Source organism: Chelonia mydas, chromosome 6 (genome assembly GCF_015237465.2).
Source record: "Chelonia mydas isolate rCheMyd1 chromosome 6, rCheMyd1.pri.v2, whole genome shotgun sequence".
NCBI lineage: Eukaryota > Metazoa > Chordata > Testudines > Cheloniidae > Chelonia > Chelonia mydas.
In genome coordinates, this window is record NC_051246.2 from 127,698,074 (window position 1) to 127,717,343 (window position 19,270).

The window sequence follows — 19,270 nt, forward strand, 5'->3', positions numbered from 1 at the left end:
GGACAAAAATCCAAGTCTTGCTTTTGACTAGTCAGCTGCAGTCACTTACCAGCAGTGGAGCACCACCATGCAATATCATGAATGAATGGGGAATAGTAGAATACTTTGTCCATATTGGGGGGGGGTTTATATGTACTATACCTGTGAGCAGACAAAAAACAAAGGCCAGAGTAAAACAGATGAATGGTGAACTGTAGCTTAAAAATCACAGCTCTAATAAAATGCACCAATACTGTTCACCCTAATGGAGAGCATATAATACAGCTAATTAAATTAGTCAGAATATTCAGTTTATTATAAAAAGAAATGAGACAGTAAGGGGAGTGCTGAAGTCACATTGTTCCAATATTTAAATCACAAGCCATTTATTAGTTTCTCAACCCCTCCACTGTATCAGTGGTGGCCTATGCCTCCTGGGAGACATTGAGCACAGATAAGGCAGAGCCAGAAGGGCCTTAGTGCTGGTTGCTGCTCACATACAATCTACTTTCAGTAGTTTTAAAACTAGTGAAGCTGAACAGAGCCTGGCAGCTGTTAGTCATCAGCTTCACAGCATGCATGAAACTCTGGATCTAGAAGCTGCTGAAGGAAACAGCACATTAATAATCAAGTCATTCCTGGGAAACCGGCAGTTTGTACTTTTGGCTACTCCTAGACATGCATGGTCCAGTTTGATACTTTATTACTGATTGACTAAAGCATTTTCACAATTAAGACAGAATACATCTACTCACACTTACAGCTCTTAAATAACCCCACAACATGACACTTAGTCACCATCCCTCTGTTTGTTTTTAAACAACTCAAACTACACCTTAAATTGGTGAGCTAATTCCTGGACTAAATTAGAATAGCAGTTTCTCTAACCTTAAACTCATGTGGCCAAACATGTTAGGAACCTGTCTTATTCCTATCAGTGAGATGCTGATACAGACTAAAACTACTTTATCATGCTGAATAATGCTAGAGTTCCTTGTTCTTTAATATTAACGGTGTCCCAAAGAACATTAGTGCCTGAAAATACTTCTAGCATTTGCCAAACTTTAAGGCCCAGAAATTCAGCAACAACCTACAAATCCTTGAAGGGTAACTCCTTAAACAGCTTTCAGAGTAACAGCCATGTTAGTCTGTATTCGTAAAAAGAAAAGGAGTACTTGTGGCACCTTAGAGACTAACCAGTTTATTTGAGCATGAGCTTTCGTGAGCTACAGCTCACTTCATCGGATGCATAGCATATCGTGGAAACTGCAGAAGACATTATATACACACAGAGACCATGAAACAAAACTTCCTCCCACCCCACTCTCCTGCTGGTAACAGCATATCTAAAGTGATCGTCCACCAATGTGATATATGCCATCATGTGCCAGCAATGCCCCTCTGCCATGTACATTGGTCAAACTGGACAGTCTCTACGTAAAAGAATAAATGGACACAAATCAGATGTCAAGAATTATAACATTCATAAACCAGTCGGAGAACACTTCAATCTCTCTGGTCACGCAATCACAGACATGAGGGTCGCTATCTTAAAGCAAAAAAACTTCAAATCCAGACTCCAGCGAGAAACTGCTGAATTGGAATTCATTTGCAAATTGGATACTATTAATTTGGGCTTGAATAGAGACTGGGAGTGGCTAAGTCATTATGCAATGTAGCCTATGTCCCCTTGTTTTTTTCCTACAAACCCCCCCCGACATTCTGGTTAAACTTGGATTATTGCTGTGCACATTGTAAGATGAGCTATTGCCAGCAGGAGAGTGAGTTTGTGTGTGTGGTTTTTGGAGGGGGGTGTGTTGGGGGGGGGGGGGGTGAGAAAACCTGGATTAGTGCTGGAAATGACCCACCTTGATTATCATGCGCATTATAAAGAGAGGTTTCAAAGAGAGTGAGTTTGTGTGTGTGTGTGTGGGGGGGGGGGGGGGGGGGGGGAAGGGTGAGAAAACCTGGATTTGTGCTGGAAATGGCTCTACCTGATGATCACTTTAGATATGCTGTTACCAGCAGGAGAGTGGGGTGGGAGGAAGTTTTGTTTCATGGTCTCTGTGTGTATATAATGTCTTCTGCAGTTTCCACGATATGCTATGCATCCGATGAAGTGAGCTGTAGGTCACGAAAGCTCATGCTCAAATAAACTGGTTAGTCTCTAAGGTGCCACAAGTACTCCTTTTCCTTAAACAGCATTTCCCTGCACTGACACACTCTGAAGTAATTTAGGTTAGAGTAGTTTTCCTGTCATCACATAATGAAGTGAGTGGCATTAAGTTGAACAAACCATTACTGGTTTAACTTAGCTTAGGCACTGATACATTTCAACTTGCATTAAATACATTTATTGCAAACATCTTTACACAAAAATAGGTTCTCTCTAAGCCATTCACATGCAACTTACAACCAACAAGCTACTACCAACAACAATGCAGATATTTCTACAAGTCTCACATCTCCCACAGGTGGTTGGTAAAATTATTACATCTTTTAGAATTGCTCATCCATGCACACATTCATAGAAGTAACTGCTAGAAGTCTTAAGAGCCAGATGTATTGTTACTTCCAAACCGCTGATTGACACTGTGAAGCAAGTGCTTTGGGAGGCAGGTCCATGAGTTGGCTAATATCTCTTTGAAGCAAATGACTGCTTCTAGGCACAGCCTTGGAAAAAGAATGAATATTTCAGTTACTATTAAGAACATAAGTGAAATAGCCCCAAAGGTAAGAATTCTGTTTCTTAAAGCTGTTTAGTTGACTTGTCCCCTCCAAAGTATTAGCTGTTTTCATTGTCAGAGGATTATAAAGTCTTTACATAAGAATGGAAGCAGCAAGACTCCTTCCATTACTGAATGCTACTTCAGCTTTCCTTGGGGAACGTTATGAACTCAGTCTCCCAAGTATGCCTAGGAACCACGATCTGGTACTAAAGTCTATGTAGTCAAAGTACAAGGTATTAGTAAATGAGAAGGGAAGAACAAGAGTGTTAGATTCAAAAGTGTATTTTTTTTTACCTTACAAGAGATTTTGGTTGCAGAGAAAACACAAGTATCTCATTACTATGAGCCTGGAAAGAGAGATGTTAATTAATATTTGAAGCCTTATTGTTAAATGCATTGATAAGTTAATTCCTTAAAAAGCAGCAAAAGTTTCTCCTTTAAACACAGTGAAATTTTCCTGTGGCATTGAAAGTCTTAGTCACTGATGACAGAGAAATGCGTTTCACAATTGGAGGCTGCAGTTGAAGTGACAGATGCTAAGGGAGGAGGGGGGGGTCTCGCTTTAAAAAAAAACTTGTTCTCCACACAGCAGTACTAGAAATTCTTAAAAACAGACTTACTGCTTTGTGATGGGCAAGCAAGTTGTTGGCACAGCCACCAAAAACAATGACCTCTCCTTCTTCACTTGCACAAGCTGTATGCCACAGCCTATAAAATGAACAAGCCACACATTTATTAAAGACAAAGGGGAAGAGTCCAAGTACAGCATTAATACCATTACAGAGACATGCTGTGAAATAAGATGTAATATTTATATGCAAGGTTGATGCAGACAGCTTATTTTAGGCATGTAATAATTTCTAGCGAAAGTAAACAATGACTTCAGTGGCTAAAAGTTACTATTCTTTCTACACAAACCATATTAGAGATATACACTTTGTAAGCTGTCTGGGTGGAAAAGCAAAGTACTGCTGAGTGGTTCTAAGGTCTGATGACAGGCACTCATGAAGTTCATCTTTTGAAAGTAAACTAAAATTTACGGTAATCCTAGTTTTGGTAGCTGAAGGGTTTGTGAAGAAATATTGTTTGAAGGTAGAGCATTCTGTTTTTTTAAATCAAGCCAATCGTATCAGAGGCTTCCAGTTTTTGAGAGCCGAAGGAATCAGTTACAATAAGATTCTCCAAACAATGAGACAAGGTGAACCCCCACCATCCACACTATCACAGTCCACCTGCTGTCTAACTCATATTACCGATACACCTTAGCTGCCTTATAGTACTTAAGTCAAATTTCAATGTTTTTAATCAAGCATCTGAAAAAAATGTTATTTAAATTTCAACATAACTATTTAAGGCAGGTTTCTGAACCCTGCAGGAAGATCAATTGTAAGAAAGGTGCTTGGGGTAGGACAAAGGTTAGCTCTAGTAGATTACTACAGTCTGACGACAAAATTTTGCACAGTGAGGAAAGAGTACTTTCCCATATTGCCCTTCCTAAAAGATCAGCCTTGTTAACTAGCTATAGGATGCTCAGGGCTGACCACCACATACAAATTATGATACTGGATCAGATCAGTGGTCCATTCAGTCTGGTATCTTGCAGCTGTGGTCAGTACTAGACACTTCAGTAAAAGATAACTAGTGCCATACTAAGCAAGTTATCCTATACCTGTCCCATCAGTTGAGGCTGGCTTATGCCCAGAAGCATTAAGGTTTATCATCATTCTAAAACATTTTATCGAACATGGGCTTGTCTACACTACCGCACAGGGTCAATCTAAGATACGCAACTTCAGCTCCGTGAATAACGTTGCTGAAGTCGACGTACTTAGATCAACCTACTGCGGTAAGTCGACTCTCCAGTAAGCTCCAGTCGACTCCGCTTGCGCTCCTCGTTCTGGTAGAGCACCAAGCTGATGGGAGAGCGCTCAGCAGTCGATTTATCACATCTAAAATCGACCCCTGCTGGATCGATCGCTGCCCGCTGATCTGGCACGTAGTGTAGACAAGCCCTGTGACTGTGCTTAGTCTAATCCATGAGTGCAATCTTGGATCTCTGTCTCAGTTGCAACTTGTACCAACACGTTCCATGGACCACTTATGCAAAAGAGTATTTCCTTCTCTAAGTTTGTTACCTTCCGCTTTTATTCAGCGTCCCTTTGTTTTTAGTACAATAAAGTGTAAGAGTACCCCTATGCCTTCCCTATACCGTTATCTTGTATCTTTCTCTAAACAGTCCCAGTTGTGTGAATCTCTTCATATCCAAGTCTTTTCATGCCTTTAATTATTTTGACAAACATCTCTGAACTCCCTCTATTACGGCTTAAAATTGGGTGACCAGAACTTAACAGTATTCCAAACAAAGATGATTTATTGTGATATTACGTTTTCCATCCCATTTTTATGCACCCTAACACTGTTAATTTTATGACTTCGGCCATGTAAAAGATAGATAATGGTCTCTATTTAGACAAAGTCCATCCAGCAAAGTACTCTGACGCAGAGCCAGCTGTCAGCCAGGGCAATCAAAGCATTGCGATTCCCCCTATGTCCAGAGCAGCAGTTTTAAAGAACCATTCTGCTAGTAGACTGAGCATGGATTTCCAAGTCTGGCATGTTAAGGTCTACTCTGCCTGTCAAGTACTAGAACTTTGTGTACTAACACCACTAAAATGGACATTCTAGTTAGTTCTCTGCCATTTTATAGGCTAATAGTTACGCAGATAAGTAAAGTATCAGCTGATAGCTGAGTTCCAAACAGTGCAGTCAGAGAGATATGCTGGAGTCTGTATCAGCACAGACATATAGCTACCTTAATCCTGCACCTTCATAAAACAGGATGTATTATTGTGGTGGGGTAAGAGAAACCAATCTGATTTATCACTACTTTACTTTAAAAAAAAAGATGCTATATTAGTGAAAGAGTATTCCGAGTCCTATGTGTGCCGTATCAACGCTACAGACTGCCCCCTAAGATTTCCTAGATACACATACTGGTTTTTATACATTTCCAGGAATGTGTGTACATCTTACCTCGGTTTTTCAGAATAATTATGTTCAAACTGTTTCCACTCATTCTTACTGATACAATAAATCCAAGCATCACCTATAAACACAAAGATACATTAACCCTTGCCACTGTTGCCAGAACAAGCATGTTCTGGTATAACAGAAGAATATCGTGTTTAACCATGTGTGTGTCCAATTCTTCAGGACTGAAATTTACAATTTGTGGCTGGCTGTGTGAAAACTTGCTCTCACTCGTGGCTTTCTGTGGCTAGGACAGAGTAGAGAGAGGCAGATGGGGAACCTATGCTTTTATCCCTTGCCCATACCCATAGCAAAACTTTCATTCAGGAATAAAGTTTATAACTTTACAAACTTCAAAAATTGTAAATTATCAGCTCTGAATGAGAAGTGAGAGTGTAGTGGTTTTGTAGAAAAAGAAAAATACAGCCACAAAGTTGAACATAAATTACTAATCATCTCCTCCTCCTCTCTGGTTCCCACTCCACATGACTGCACGTACAGGAAGCCTTTACACACAAACACTGAAATCCTTATTTATGTTTTTGAATATATGTGCTGTTTAGTCTCTCAATCACCAAGTCAAATTATACACATGTATAGGTATATAGTCCTCTTTACATCTTTCCATTTATGGAAGGAAGAGAAATGTCTTATTTTAAATTCCTTCTAAAACACAACAGACCAGACTGAAATGATGGAACGCTTTTCCTTGCAGAAAACAGCGTACCTATGAAAACTAGATGTCATTTCATATGATGTAATATTATTAATGAAGTTTTCATAAGCCTCTCTAAATGTGCATCTGATCTTGATAAAGTTCACAAAACAAAAAGATGATTACATGTTGAATTAGACAAGAGTAGTGTTGCTTTTCTAAAACCATAAGAAATCATTCACATGATGGCCAGTCTGTTGATGATGCAATTCTCGTTTTCCCCTGGGGCTAGACAGTGTAACTCATACAATTTGGGGGACAGGTACAGCCATCTTACCACTCTGGGAGTAGTCTGCCATCACATGTTCCATTCATCTGAATGGATTTTACACCACACAAGGGATTGACTATAATCAAATAGCACTTTTCAAAGATAAGCCTAATAACCTTCAGTATTGACAAGGCTGAATAAGTCTACAGCAGGTCACCTAACTACACAGATTGCAGTGTCTGATTGGGCGTGGGATGCTCTATTTAAAAAAATGCCACTGCTGCTATGAGAAGTGAACAATGAGCACTGCAAAATGTCACCCACGGGAATAGTCAATGGCTAGGACACTAGAGAGGGACTCAGGAGACCTGGGTTCAATTCCCAGCTTTGCCACTGGTTTGTTGGATGACCTTGGGCAATTCACTTAACCCATGCCTCAGTTTCCCCATCCGTAAAATGGAGACAGTGATATTGACCTTTATAAAGCACTTTGAGTTCTATGGGTGGAAAGCACTAGGTATTACCGAGGCACTGTTAGTAAAGAGTTTACAGTTAAACAGACACTTGAGCATGCAACTGTATAGAATTTGGAGAGTATAAAGTTTCCTTGGAATTACTTACTCAGTGGCTGCTTATCGGTGGTAAACCCTCCAAAGAGAAATAGGTGATCTGATGAAACTGGAGTTAAGGAATGCCAAGATCGGCCTACTGGGCAAATGCCTTGTGTAATTCTGCATTTAAACAAAAAAGCACCCCAAGTTACAGACCAGCTAAAACACAATGCAGACTTTTTGGGTTGCAATGATTTTTCAGATATTAAATCCATGCAGCTGAGTATTGGATGCTAACTTTGACCAACTATTAGCAACAATTCAGTTCCTTGTTGAGGATGGCACAGTTCATTTCTCAATGGATTATAGGTCAGACTTCCTGGAAAGAGTTATTGCAGACAGACTAATCCAATGAAGACAGAATAATCTCAAATAATGGCAGTCTGAATGGCAGAAGGAGTTCTCCTCATCTCCAGGCACTTTAAAATTAGTGATGGCCAGTGAAACAAGGTACTAGAACATAAACATTCAAAAAGCAGTGCATTTGATGGTAAATACTTTGAAGTTCTGTTAGAATGATTTGCAGGTGAAAAAGCACATTTACAAATACAATGATATACTGCCTTGAAGAAAAAAAAGATAAAGAGCTTTGATACCTACATTTCATTCCACTCCCATGTGTCCAAATTAAGATGATAAAGATCATTCATTCTAGAATCCTAAAATAAAATAGATAAAAGTTGAATGAAATATTCACTTTAGAGATTCAGCAGTAATATTGTAAAACTGTTCTTACACTTACTCGGTATCTGCCTCCAAACACATAGCCTCTGTTCCCAACTGTAGCGCAGGCATGGGCTGCTCGGGGTGAGGGGGATTTACCCTGATATAAGAAAATATTAAAATTAGAAGGAAGACTTGTTCGATAGTGTTATTCAGATAGCGGTATTGATCAGAGGCTGGAAACTAAGAAAGGAAATCTGGTCAGAGATCTTTAACAGCTCCATAATTATACAGATGTTACATTCAAGATAAAACCAAATACTATTTCCCCCCAGAAATTCATGATTGGCTAAGAGGGCAGAAACCCTGGGTTAATGGTCTGATTTAAGGTGACCAGCAGCAGGTGGGGACAGGGGAGAAAATGGGGTTGCATTCATCTACATAAGGGAGGCCCAGGAGACCCAAGTTTTACTTGTTTGGGTGGGAGGCAGTTGGGAAGCCATCTAAGAAGAGAGAAAGGAAAGGCTGCAATTTAAAAAAAAAACACCCCTAGGAATATCAAGTCTGGTTTTGCTGGAGGACTTACGATGGACATTGATGTATATGAGGAACTCTCTCAGATCTTAATTGAAAAGATGAGGTGGGGAAGCGTTAAATATTTTTCTTACAGCTAATTCCAGGGCATGAGATCAACTGTTTCAAACTCTTTGTCTTAACTATCTGAATGTCACTTCCCATCAGATTTTACTTCCTTGGTATCCATGGCAATATAATCCTATTAGTTTGCTTCTGAACAATTCAGACAGCTTTAGTGTCCAATGTGTGGACTACAGCACGCAGTCATTTTTCTTTATTTTGATCCTTCATTCACCAGCCAAGTGGGTTTAAGAGTGCGAAACTCAAGAGCTAAGGTGGGTGAGGTGATATCTTTTATTGGACCAACTGCTGTGGGTGAGAGAGACAAGCTTTCACCAACAGAAGCTGGTCCAATAAAAAGGTATTATCCATCTGGGGAACCAAAAGGGCTACAACAACACTGCAATCTCAAGAGCTGTCAGTGGTCAACAACAGGTTGGAGTTAGGCTGTAAATTTCACTTTGCTGATTTTCCTATAAAAGCAGCAACTAGGGAATAGGTAGGTTCCTACCAATTCACATTCTCATAAGAAAACTAGGGAAATGTGGTCTAGTCAGCTAACTACTGTAGGGTGTGTAAAGATATAGCATCTCTCCAGGCACTAAGTGCCGCCAGGTGTACGTGGATAGAGGTGAGAGCTAAGCCTGATGTTTTCAGGGCAAAGAGGTAATTTAGGACAATGTCTCTCAACCTTTCCAGACTATGGTTTCCCTTTCAGGAGTCTGATTGGTCTTGCGTACCCCCAAGGTTAACCTCACTGAAAAACTACTTGCTTTCAAAATCAGACATAGAAATAGTTAAGTGCTGGATTACTAAAAACAAAAACAGGGACTCCAGTAGGGCCAGAATGAAGGGTCCCTCAGTCTGGGCGGTCCCCAGGGGAAGCAGTACCAGGCTTCTCTGGGAGGGGGGCGGGGGGGTCATAAGGGTGCCTCGGCTATCCATCTGGGTTCCTGCATGGCAGCAAAGATGTTGGTGGGGCTATTTCCTGGGACTCCTCTGAGTCGGATGATGGTGCCATTGGAAACAGCAGGACTGTCGGTACTGGATGGCCCTCATCTGATGGATGGGAAAGGGGCTTTGCTGCAGAAGGAGCAGCGATTCATCCTCAGGTGTGGGGACATCCCGAAGAATGGGTGGGCCCAAGAGGAGTGGAGACTGTGGGTAAACAGGAACACCTCCTCTGGCATTTGGAATGTCTCTGTACACCCAGAAATCCGTGAGGTGCCACTGAGACACCGGAGGGAACAAATTCAGCAGTCACAGCCAGCCAGTCAGCATGTTGGTGGAGTGGCTCTGACAGAGCATCTGGAGCCACGCTCGTAGATAGGTGCTCTAAGCGTCCCAGAACCGAGGGTCACTGGCAGTACAGATGGATCTCACTTCTTTGCCATAGCCTCCAGCCAGGGGACCTTTGGTGCCAGTTCAGCAGGATCCATGTGCGACATCTCTCCCGACCTGATGCGGCTCAGGGAGGGAATGCATCTCTTATGAGCAGTCTGCTGGGGGGGGATCTGCTCTTATGCCCAGGAGAGTGTTTCTTACTCTTGCGGTGGCGCTTGTCTTTAGGCTCCACACCATTGCTCGTGCTCTGAGGGGCATTACATGTTGGTGGAGGCCGCTGTACAGAGCAGGGCCTAGACATAGTCCCTGGGTGAAGGGGTTGTTTCCCCTGATCAGGGAGGGTCTATACTATATTACACTAAACCACACTATGAAAACTATGAAAAACTATTTACACAAAAGTGTGGAGACAACTCTCATCAAAATAAGAGCAAAGGAGAAAGAGGGGTTCCAACTCAGGCCATGCAGCAGTGAGAGAGAACTGGAGTGGCGTCGACCCACACTGCCCCTCAGACTCTTGATCGGGAGCATAAGGAGACATACTGCACGTGTGTGTCAACGGACACTGCTGGGGAGAAACTTCCGGACTCAGGTGCATGATGCGCATGAGCACCCATGTGTGGAATACACATGGGGATCATCACTCGAAGAAGAAACCTGACCTGTGAGGAAAGATTAAAAAAACTGGGCAAGTTTAGCCTCGAAGAGAGGCAGGGGGGAACCTGATAACCGTCTTCCAATATGTTAAGGTCTGTTACAAAAAGGGCAGTGATCAATTGTTCTCCATGTCCACTGAAGGTAGCACAAGAAGTAATGCGCTTAATTTGCAGAAAGGGAAATTTAGATTAGATTTAGGTAAAAATCTTTCTAAATTATAAGGATAGTTAAGCACTGGAATAGGTTACCAACAGCGTTGTGGAATCTCCATCACTGGAGGATTAACAGGTTGGACAAACGCCTGTCAGGGCTATGTATACCTGGTCCTGTGTCAGTGCTACAATTCTACGTTTCTGTTATTTCACTGATGGGAAAACTGAGGTGCAGAAAATGAATACTAACCACACAGTCAGGGTCAGCAACAACTGTGTGGATTGGAACCAAGATCACCCGACTCAGTCGTATGCTTTAATCACAAGACCATCATTCCTTCCTTTGCACTCTCCTGCAGATCAGAGTTAAATTACATGCTCTCAGAGGACAACTAGGAATGACAGTTGCTTGGATTGTTGCAAAGGCCGTACTATTTTTCATAGCAGAGGAATGCTGAGGGCGCATTACATCACCGACTAGTGATCCCTGCAACTGAGCAAAATGGAACCAGGGTATTGCCATTCTGAATCAGATCCAAGCTCCATCCTTCCTGTATCCTGTCTGACAGTGGCCAGCACCAATACCTGAGAAAGGTCCAAAAAACCTCCTAATCCCTAGCAGCAAGAGACTGGCTTAAGACCTGCAGCATGCAGCACTGATAGGCTCCAGAAAACTGCCCTCTCAGCTAGGAGGCTCGTGACTTGTACACAAGGTCATAGGGATGGAATGTGTGTGTGGCTGGGGAGAGAAGAGATTCAGGGCACCAACTGGGACTTCACACACTTCATACTAGGGAACAGTAATTGCACAATACCACACCTTCTATCATTGCATCAGGGGAAGACAGACTAGAGCTAGAGCAAAAATGTGAGGCTGGACCATACAAGTAAACTTTTAATATGAGGAGAGGACATGGGGGTGGGTGAGAGGGGAGTGGAGAGGGAGAAAGAGACAGGCAGATCTGCCAATAAAATAACTACTGAAGTTATAGGACTACAATACAGAAGTGGTACTTCAAGACAAGTCAATTGCTCAAAGCCACTGCTGGAAGCCCCTGGAGGCACCTTTGCAGAGCAGCCTTTTGATCTGTAGACTTCCTCTTTGTTAATGAGGATCAGAACAAAACTAAAAAAAACCATACAGGCCTAGCAAGTGATGATACTTTGCATAGTATTGCTACTCTTTATCTTCATGTCCCTTCTAGTGTCAATCCTAGAAAAAGCAGCCATTTCTCCTGAAGAGTTATGTTTTACTCAGTGTCAAAATTCTTTTAAAAATTACCGTGGTTATGGGCTGGCTCCAAGAAAAGGTTTCAGTGTCCAGAACATGTACGTGATCATTCCATCCTCTAGGCTGACCTGAGTTCTTTGGAAAATTGATGAAAAAACTATTACATTTCCATTTTAATGAACATATTATGCACTAGTACCAGAATGTTTTCTGCTGAAAATTACTCTTAGGTGGAGAAAGAAGGTACTTACCCAAAAAGAGGTTTCATCAAATTCAAAAGTTCCTATTGGTATCCCTTCAGGCGAATAACCATAACCTCCAAAAAATATTAGCCTGTTCAACAGAAATTACATCAAGATTATCAAAAGCAAATACCATTGTATGGCAATCTCTACTAGTACAACTTAATGCTCAGTAAAGGCTTTTCACACACAGCATATGGGAAAATCCACTATGCTCCCTTGACTTTGTTACCAAATTACAAGTAAGGTTTTTCTTGTTTTCAAACATGTTTAGGGTTGAGCACTTTTAAAATGTTTATTTAGGATGAAACCCAGCATGAGATTCAATGTATAACGTATTCCCTTCCCAGTTTTGTTCATCTTAGATACAATACACCAACAAGAATGACAATCTTATTAAAAAAAAAGTCACAAAGAGAACTGCAATACTTTTGGTCACGCTTGCTTACTTATTTTTATAAACCCAAACTCCAAGTTTGTCCTTTGATGAGGGGGGAACACCTTGACATTCTACTCTAACCCACTGCAACACTTTGTCCTTGGATCTGGAGTTTAACATGTAGAACTGCAACACAATAAAAATAAAAGTTTTTTAACCCACACAGTTAGCATAAATCTAAAGACTAACAAATGTTTCAATATACTGATTAGCATGCACCAGCATAAAAGTATATAGTTCTTTTCCAAGCTCAGAATACTATGACGAAATATTCTGCAGTCACATGTAAGGATCCAACAACACCCAAAAGTAGGCCCTTAATGCTGTTCTACACTTGTGAAAGGAGTATTAGTACTGAACTTTGTTTACTCCCATCCCAGGGTGGAAAGCCGTAGTACTCTCTCAAGCTCCAGCCATTTGAGTATAAAATAGTCCACTCAGCAGATTTTTTTATAATATGATCATCTCTCCTTTCTTGCACACTTGGCTGTGCAGAGGGACAGCTGATGTTGAATTGAACTTGTCATTATGCTAATGATGAAGTCTATCAGTGACATGAATATGAAGCTGGTCAGGTGTCAGAGCTATTTTATTTCAGCCTATCTGCATCATCACTTCATCAGTTTACACTCTAGTTTATGATTTACTGGTATCCTTTTTTAAGTGAAAGCTTAGATTCTCCAAGTCTGAGATGGATGGAAGGAAGAAAGAGAACCATTTTCACCAAACTACCACAAACCAGCTCAATTTGTCGCCACTTCTATCCAGCTGCAAGCTTAAGATTTAAGTGGATTTTTTAAGCTCTCAGCCTTCAAAATTAAGTAGACTCAAAGGATCTATGTAATATGACTGCAGGGTGAATTTGGCCAGTACACTAGGATTAACACCACTTCCTCTGCAGTAACTACAACTACTGGAGAGGAGGATGTTTTCCAGCATTGCAATCTACTCCCCTCAGTCATGCCAAACTATCTAGGGTTGGACATGATCCATTCCCAAAACCCGTATGAGCCAATAAAGTTACAGAGAAATTGAACTGGTGGAAATCACTGTGTCAGCCATGTGGATGAAAAGCTCAGAGTGGTAAAACTACTATTGTAAGTTGTTGCTTCTTCGGCAATTGTAAAAAAAGTATCATTTGTTTGGATTACTTCAAGTTTGAGGAAGCGACTGAGGAAAAGAAAACTAGTTTCTTAGTTCCAAGCAATGAACATATAGACAGCAGATGAAGGTATGTTGTAGGAGAGAATGTGAAGGACCTAATGACTTGCTACCTAATCAGCATTCCCCAGTCATTAACATGACAATATCGAGGCTTGGTTAACACAGTCCAACAGACATACTATAGCTGTTCAGAAGGAAGAGGGTTTGTAGGTTACGAAATGTGGTATTTTCATGCTTTGGATGCATTTTAATGTGCTTAGAAGTCAGTCTTACCTTTAGTACAGAATGGGGCTACAAATATTGTCTACTGGAACCTCTTTAATAGAAAGGGTATAATTAATCTTCAGACACTGACCTTGTTTGTATTGCCACGTGCATGATGCCCTCCAAATAAGTACAATACTTTGTCTACACACACAGCACAACTGCCTGACATGGAAGGTGGAACATCTCCTTCTGTTTTTTTTTTATTCCTGGAAAGATAAAATGCATTTAAAAACTGATAAAAAGGAAAAAATTATTTTGTCTGAAGTCGAAGCATTCAATCTGACTGGCTGAGTTATTAACTGCAACAAAAAGGAGTACTTGTGGCACCACTCAGACTAACAAATTTATCACGAAACCTTATGCTCAGATAAATCTGTTAGTCTCCAAGGTGCCACAAGTCCTCCTTTTCTTTTTGCGAATACAGACTAACACGGCTGCTACTCTAACTACAAGTGCTTGTGGGATATTGAAGACTCCCGTTCTGAGTCATTTGGATCTTTGTAGTAACAGCATTTCAAAAACACTGAAAAACCCTCCTTTTACAAGGATGTATTTTCGGGGGATTCTCTATGCCCAATTCAGAGGACTAAGGATTCTCCTCCCCCTTCCACCTTTTTGAAATAGAGATTCTCAGACACAGAGAATCCTCCCTTAAAACACATCTTGGTTTTAAAAAAAAAAAAAAAAAAAAAAAAAAAAAGGAGGGTTTTTTAATGTTTCCAAAGCGCTGTAATCACAAGGATGCATTTCCAAACTCAAGGCTCCACATGACCACAAGGACAGCAACTGCCAAGAAAGACTGGATGGGACTCCCTTCAGAACCAGTTAATACTGCTCCTTAAAGAGTTTAGAGCACTTTGCAGGATAAGTCCTTAGTTGTCTAAAGAGGTGAAGCAACACATAACCCCCACCACCACCAACAGCAGGTATGCAGCTTCTGAACAACTTTCGGGGTTTTTGTTGGACTAGGTGGCAAAAATAGTATATGTCGCTGAACAGATGTTTTTAATTTAAAAAAGATATTGTACCTTCACAGCACAATGAAGAAAATACTACCTGAACATAGGTTTATTTCATTAGGTTATTTGCTGTAGTATGTTACAAATATATACAATCTATGGAAACTACGTTGGATATCAGGGGTTCTCAAACATTCCACAGTGTTTGTCACACCTTATTGGAGAAACTGTCTTGGGAGCCACCTCCTCTCCCATTTAGAGTCAAGTGACATCCCTGTGGCAACTAGAGCAATCACTTACATGGAAAAATAAGATTAAGAAAACTTGATATTTAACTGTTTTATAATGCACTTTGCAGGGTGAATAAAAATCAATGATTAAAAAAACCAAAGTCAGTTTTAATTTTAATTAAATATGGACTTCTAAAAAATAAATGCACTTAAAATTAAAAATTTGAAATTGACAACCTATGTTAAGGCTTAAATAATTATTCAAATCATTTCAATTATACAAAAAAAATACCTAATAGTACATATTTGTTGCCAAATTTTAAAGAAGGTCAAACCACTGAACTGGTAGAAGCCATTGACTAAGCTCCTTGAACTACAGTCTGTTGAACTGCTAACCTAACTTTTGACAGCAGTAGCCTCTTCTGCAGATGCAGAGAAAATATTTTCTTCATTTCACTTTATTCAACTAGTTCAGCTCAGTTACTAATTTAATTCCAAGTTAAGAAACCAATTAGGAGATGAAAAACCAGGAAAGCTTCTTTTCCACTTACTGTTTAAGAATAAAAACAAGGGATCAGGGGATGAGATCTATTAGTTCTAAAATCATGAAAAACATAGTGACCAGAAACATCAGTTCAATTCACTAACCATAGTTAATACTGCCTTTGTTTAATAAACCAGTTTGTTTTGAATGCAAAACATATTTTGATTTTTTTCCCTCGTTTCCAGCACATTAAGGATAGTTGTATTTAAAAAGTTGTTTTTGTGCATTTTTAATTTATGTTTCCATCCAAGTAGAGCATGACACAGATCACAAGTAAAAAACAATCATACTCTAGTAAATGAGAAATGCATCACTTTCTAAAATAAAAAAGGTAAAAATTAAAAATCTGAGTAAGTGTATGTGGAAGTGTATAACTGCTTAACTAAATGTGTATAGATATAGTGTATCCTCCTGGTTAGCAAAAAGAACCACCAAATTTAGTGTACAGGCTATATTTACTTGCAAATCAAATCAACCTTTCTTTAGAAAAATAACTAAAAGGTACAAATGCAAAACATGATTAAAATGCATTTAAATCAAAGTTCCCTGCTTGCTGATTTAAACAATGATTGAAGTCAGTGATTTAAATTGCTTATATTTACATCAAAGGACCTCGGGGTGGCAGTTTGTCATCTGGAAATGAGGAAATGCAGTGCCATACTGGCCAGACATGCACCAGCAATTCCTCCATGGAGCATCAGTATGATTTATAGATCAGTTTGACAACCTCTTTAAAATACAGACACTGGCTTAAGAAAGGAAAAATAAAGTCACTCATGTACTGTACCATCTTCCAGTTTCCATGCTGTAGATCCATATTTCATCTCTAGGCAGATAGAAGTCATAAAATCCCCTAACTTGAGCATTCTGCAGGGACAGCAGAGAAGAGAAAAAGCACTATTACAAAAGGCTCGACATTTTATATCATGTAGAATCAAGTGTTTTCAGGCCTGCCCTCCTTCCCCCCTCAGAAACAATTCCACCTATTTTTAAATGTTTATGAAACAGAAAATAGCATCAGGAGCCAGAGGAGGGATGAGTAGTGGTGTGACCAGTGCAGGCTGCACTCCAGTGACTCCCACTTGTGTAACAGCCCTTAGGGAGCAGTTACACACTGTGACAAATTCAAGCTGTCTCAGGGCTTCTTTAGCTTGTGCTGGGGACTGCACCAGCTCACTGCAGACTCCAGGATCAGAGGAGTATTAACATGGGTTAAAGCCACCTTTGCAACCCCCTCCCTCTGGCACACTAAAGCTCTAGCATGAGGATCTGCGCTCAGACTTTTTTTTTTTTTTTTTTTTTAAAAGGATTTTGCCAGATGTTAATGGAATACACTAGGCACCTTGTTTCCAGATTAAAAAATTAAAAAAATTAGTTTGATGTCACGTGAAAAATAAATTTGGTGACCTTACCCTTGTGACTTGGACAAACAAGAACTAGATCATAATATGGTTTTATTTTCTTTTTAAACTACACATACGCCACCATGATTAGCAGTCTACTCAGGACCTCTGAACTCTAATGTATCTCCAAGTAAGGGTGTGCTGGAAAAGCTGTGTGGATAAAATGGTTAAGTGCCGATCTGCGCAATGTCTGGATCAACCAACCAACAGTATTTCCCTATCTTCCAGAGGATTAAATAGCTGGCAAGAAATAGAGAAAAGAAACCCCATCTTCTACAAATAGCCATTGATTAGTCTCCAGGGCATTTATTTAACATCATTTTACAAGGGTCACGCCATTTCTAACTACTTACATGTCACCTTAAAGTTATAGTTCAGTACGTGGCATGTCAAACTTTTTTTTGAGTGGTTATATTATGTATTTAGAGTCTTGTCAAAATACTGAGGCCGGTCAACCTCGATAGCATCACCAATGACAGATGCCTGGGTTAGTGCAGAGAGAAGCTGTTTTGTCAGATAAGGAGGACTCAGCTGTAGCAATCTTTTAAAAGAATAACAGTTTGAGAACGGTACCTTATAGCCTCCCCAAACAAACATGCAGTGTCCATCAGTGACTGCTACGTGCCCACTGCGCTCTGCGGGGCTGCTGTTCTCCAGCTGCTCAAAGTTGTCCTCAGCCGGAGCTGGGAGCTCTTCATCTGCCTGCAGCTCTTCATTATCATCAGCCATTTTGATACAGTGCTATGTTCCTAAAACAGACATGTGGGCCTTTTAATAACCACTGGGTGAAACAACGAGCAGAGAAACTTCACAGAGCTGCTTCCCTCACACAGGTGAAAGATGCCAGATGGAAACAAGAGACAGCCCCGCGGTGGAAGGAAGTTTCCTCGTGCACTCTTCTGCCACTTGGAGCGGAAGGCTCCGCTGTGTGTGTCTTGTGTGTCACTTTACGGACGAGCACAGAACTCGGGCGGGTCACAAACGCCCAGCGGGATTTAACGGCCTTGCTTAGGGACTCTTGGCACAAGCTGCTGCCGCAGCCTCCGGCAGCGCGTCTCTACCAGCGACGCGGCAGCAATACCCACCCCGCCGGAGACACGGCCAAACGCGGCGTGACCCGCACAGATACGGGGGGCGCCTGACAGGCAGCCCGGGGCCGGGCAGCCGGCGGACCAGGGGCCCCGCCAGGGCGCCGAGCCGCGTAGCGGGTGGGGGGGGGGGTGGCGCGAGGCTAGCGCTGCGCTCGGTGGGGGGGGGCACTCGCCGCCCGCCCCTCGCGCGCAGGGGACAGGCCCCCCCCGGGCTGCCCCGGGCCCTGAACCCGCCGGGCCCCTCGGCCCGGGCCGGACACTCCCCCGACGCCGCCGCCGCAGGGCGGGGGCAGGCGGCTCGCGCCACCCCCTGACTCACCTCGGCGGGCCACCCAGCCTGTTGTGGGCCACCGCTGTCAACATCCGCCGCGGCGCACTTCCGCTCCCGGCAGCCTCCGCGCCCAGCGCCGGCTCCGCCCCCCACCGACCGCCGCGCGCGCGCCTCCCCCGCCCCCATGACAACCCGAGGGAGGGGGGGGGGAGGGGCAGGCGTTGGCCCCGCCCCAGCGATGCCGCCTGGCCGCAGGGTAGGAGCTTGGCTGTGCCCAGGCCAGACCCCGGGGGTCCTGGTTCCCGTCCGTGGACAGTCCTGCAGCAGCCTGGCTGGGCATCATCATGTCCTATTACCACTGCGCTCGGCGCTGTACAAAGCAGGGCCGCCCGCTGTCCCAGGTGTCCTGGCATCTGGAAATCTTCCCAGCGCAGTAAAGGGGCCGGGTTTGGTCAGGCACGCCCCTATTGGCTCCCACAGCCCCTGTTGTCGGGACCGCCTGAGGGCAGCCGTGCCCGCGCCCCGGGCGCTCTAGCTCCGGAGTAGTTGGGAACGGCAGGGATGGGGTGGCTCGGGAGCAGCCAGTGGAACGGGCAGAGCAGGTACTGGCTGTGGGGTCACCGCCAGGTGGGAGTACGATGGCTCGGCTGGTGCCATACCCTGTTTGCCACGGTCAGTGGCCAGGGCAGCCCTGGCAGCAGG

General features: G+C 42.4%; 1 protein-coding gene across 2 annotated transcripts; it reads right to left on the reverse strand.

The window, feature by feature from the left end:
* Window positions 1–274: 274 nt before the first annotated feature.
* KLHDC2 (kelch domain containing 2) lies at window positions 275–18,735 on the reverse strand. 2 transcript variants are annotated; one of them, XM_037901379.2, is made up of 14 exons: window positions 18,617–18,735; window positions 17,780–17,955; window positions 16,591–16,670; window positions 14,159–14,276; window positions 12,650–12,765; window positions 12,210–12,291; window positions 12,010–12,093; window positions 8,018–8,098; window positions 7,876–7,934; window positions 7,286–7,395; window positions 5,742–5,814; window positions 3,329–3,416; window positions 3,003–3,055; window positions 275–2,652 (listed from the first exon to the last, which is right to left on the reverse strand). In XM_037901379.2, exons 2-14 carry the CDS (start codon window positions 17,933–17,935, stop codon window positions 2,529–2,531), a joined length of 1,224 nt encoding a protein of 407 aa, XP_037757307.1. In that variant the 5' UTR covers window positions 17,936–17,955; window positions 18,617–18,735; the 3' UTR covers window positions 275–2,528. The 2 variants fall into 2 exon arrangements, with proteins under 2 accessions (XP_037757307.1, XP_037757308.1); XM_037901380.1 differs by lacking the exon at window positions 3,003–3,055 and having other exon boundaries at window positions 2,311–2,652; window positions 18,617–18,731.
* Window positions 18,736–19,270: the final 535 nt, after the last annotated feature.

Excerpts from the sequence above, each read along its gene's own strand:
- KLHDC2 (XM_037901379.2), bottom strand. The coding sequence starts at position 17,935 with ATGGCTGATGATAATGAAGAGCTGCAGGCAGATGAAGAGCTCCCAGCT. Across the intron at positions 16,671-17,779 it reads TTGTTTGGGGAGGCTATAAG|AATGCTCAAGTTAGGGGATT; the intron begins GTACCGTTCTCA and ends CTGTCCCTGCAG. Across the intron at positions 12,094-12,209 it reads TTGATGAAACCTCTTTTTGG|AACTCAGGTCAGCCTAGAGG; the intron begins GTAAGTACCTTC and ends AATTTTCCAAAG.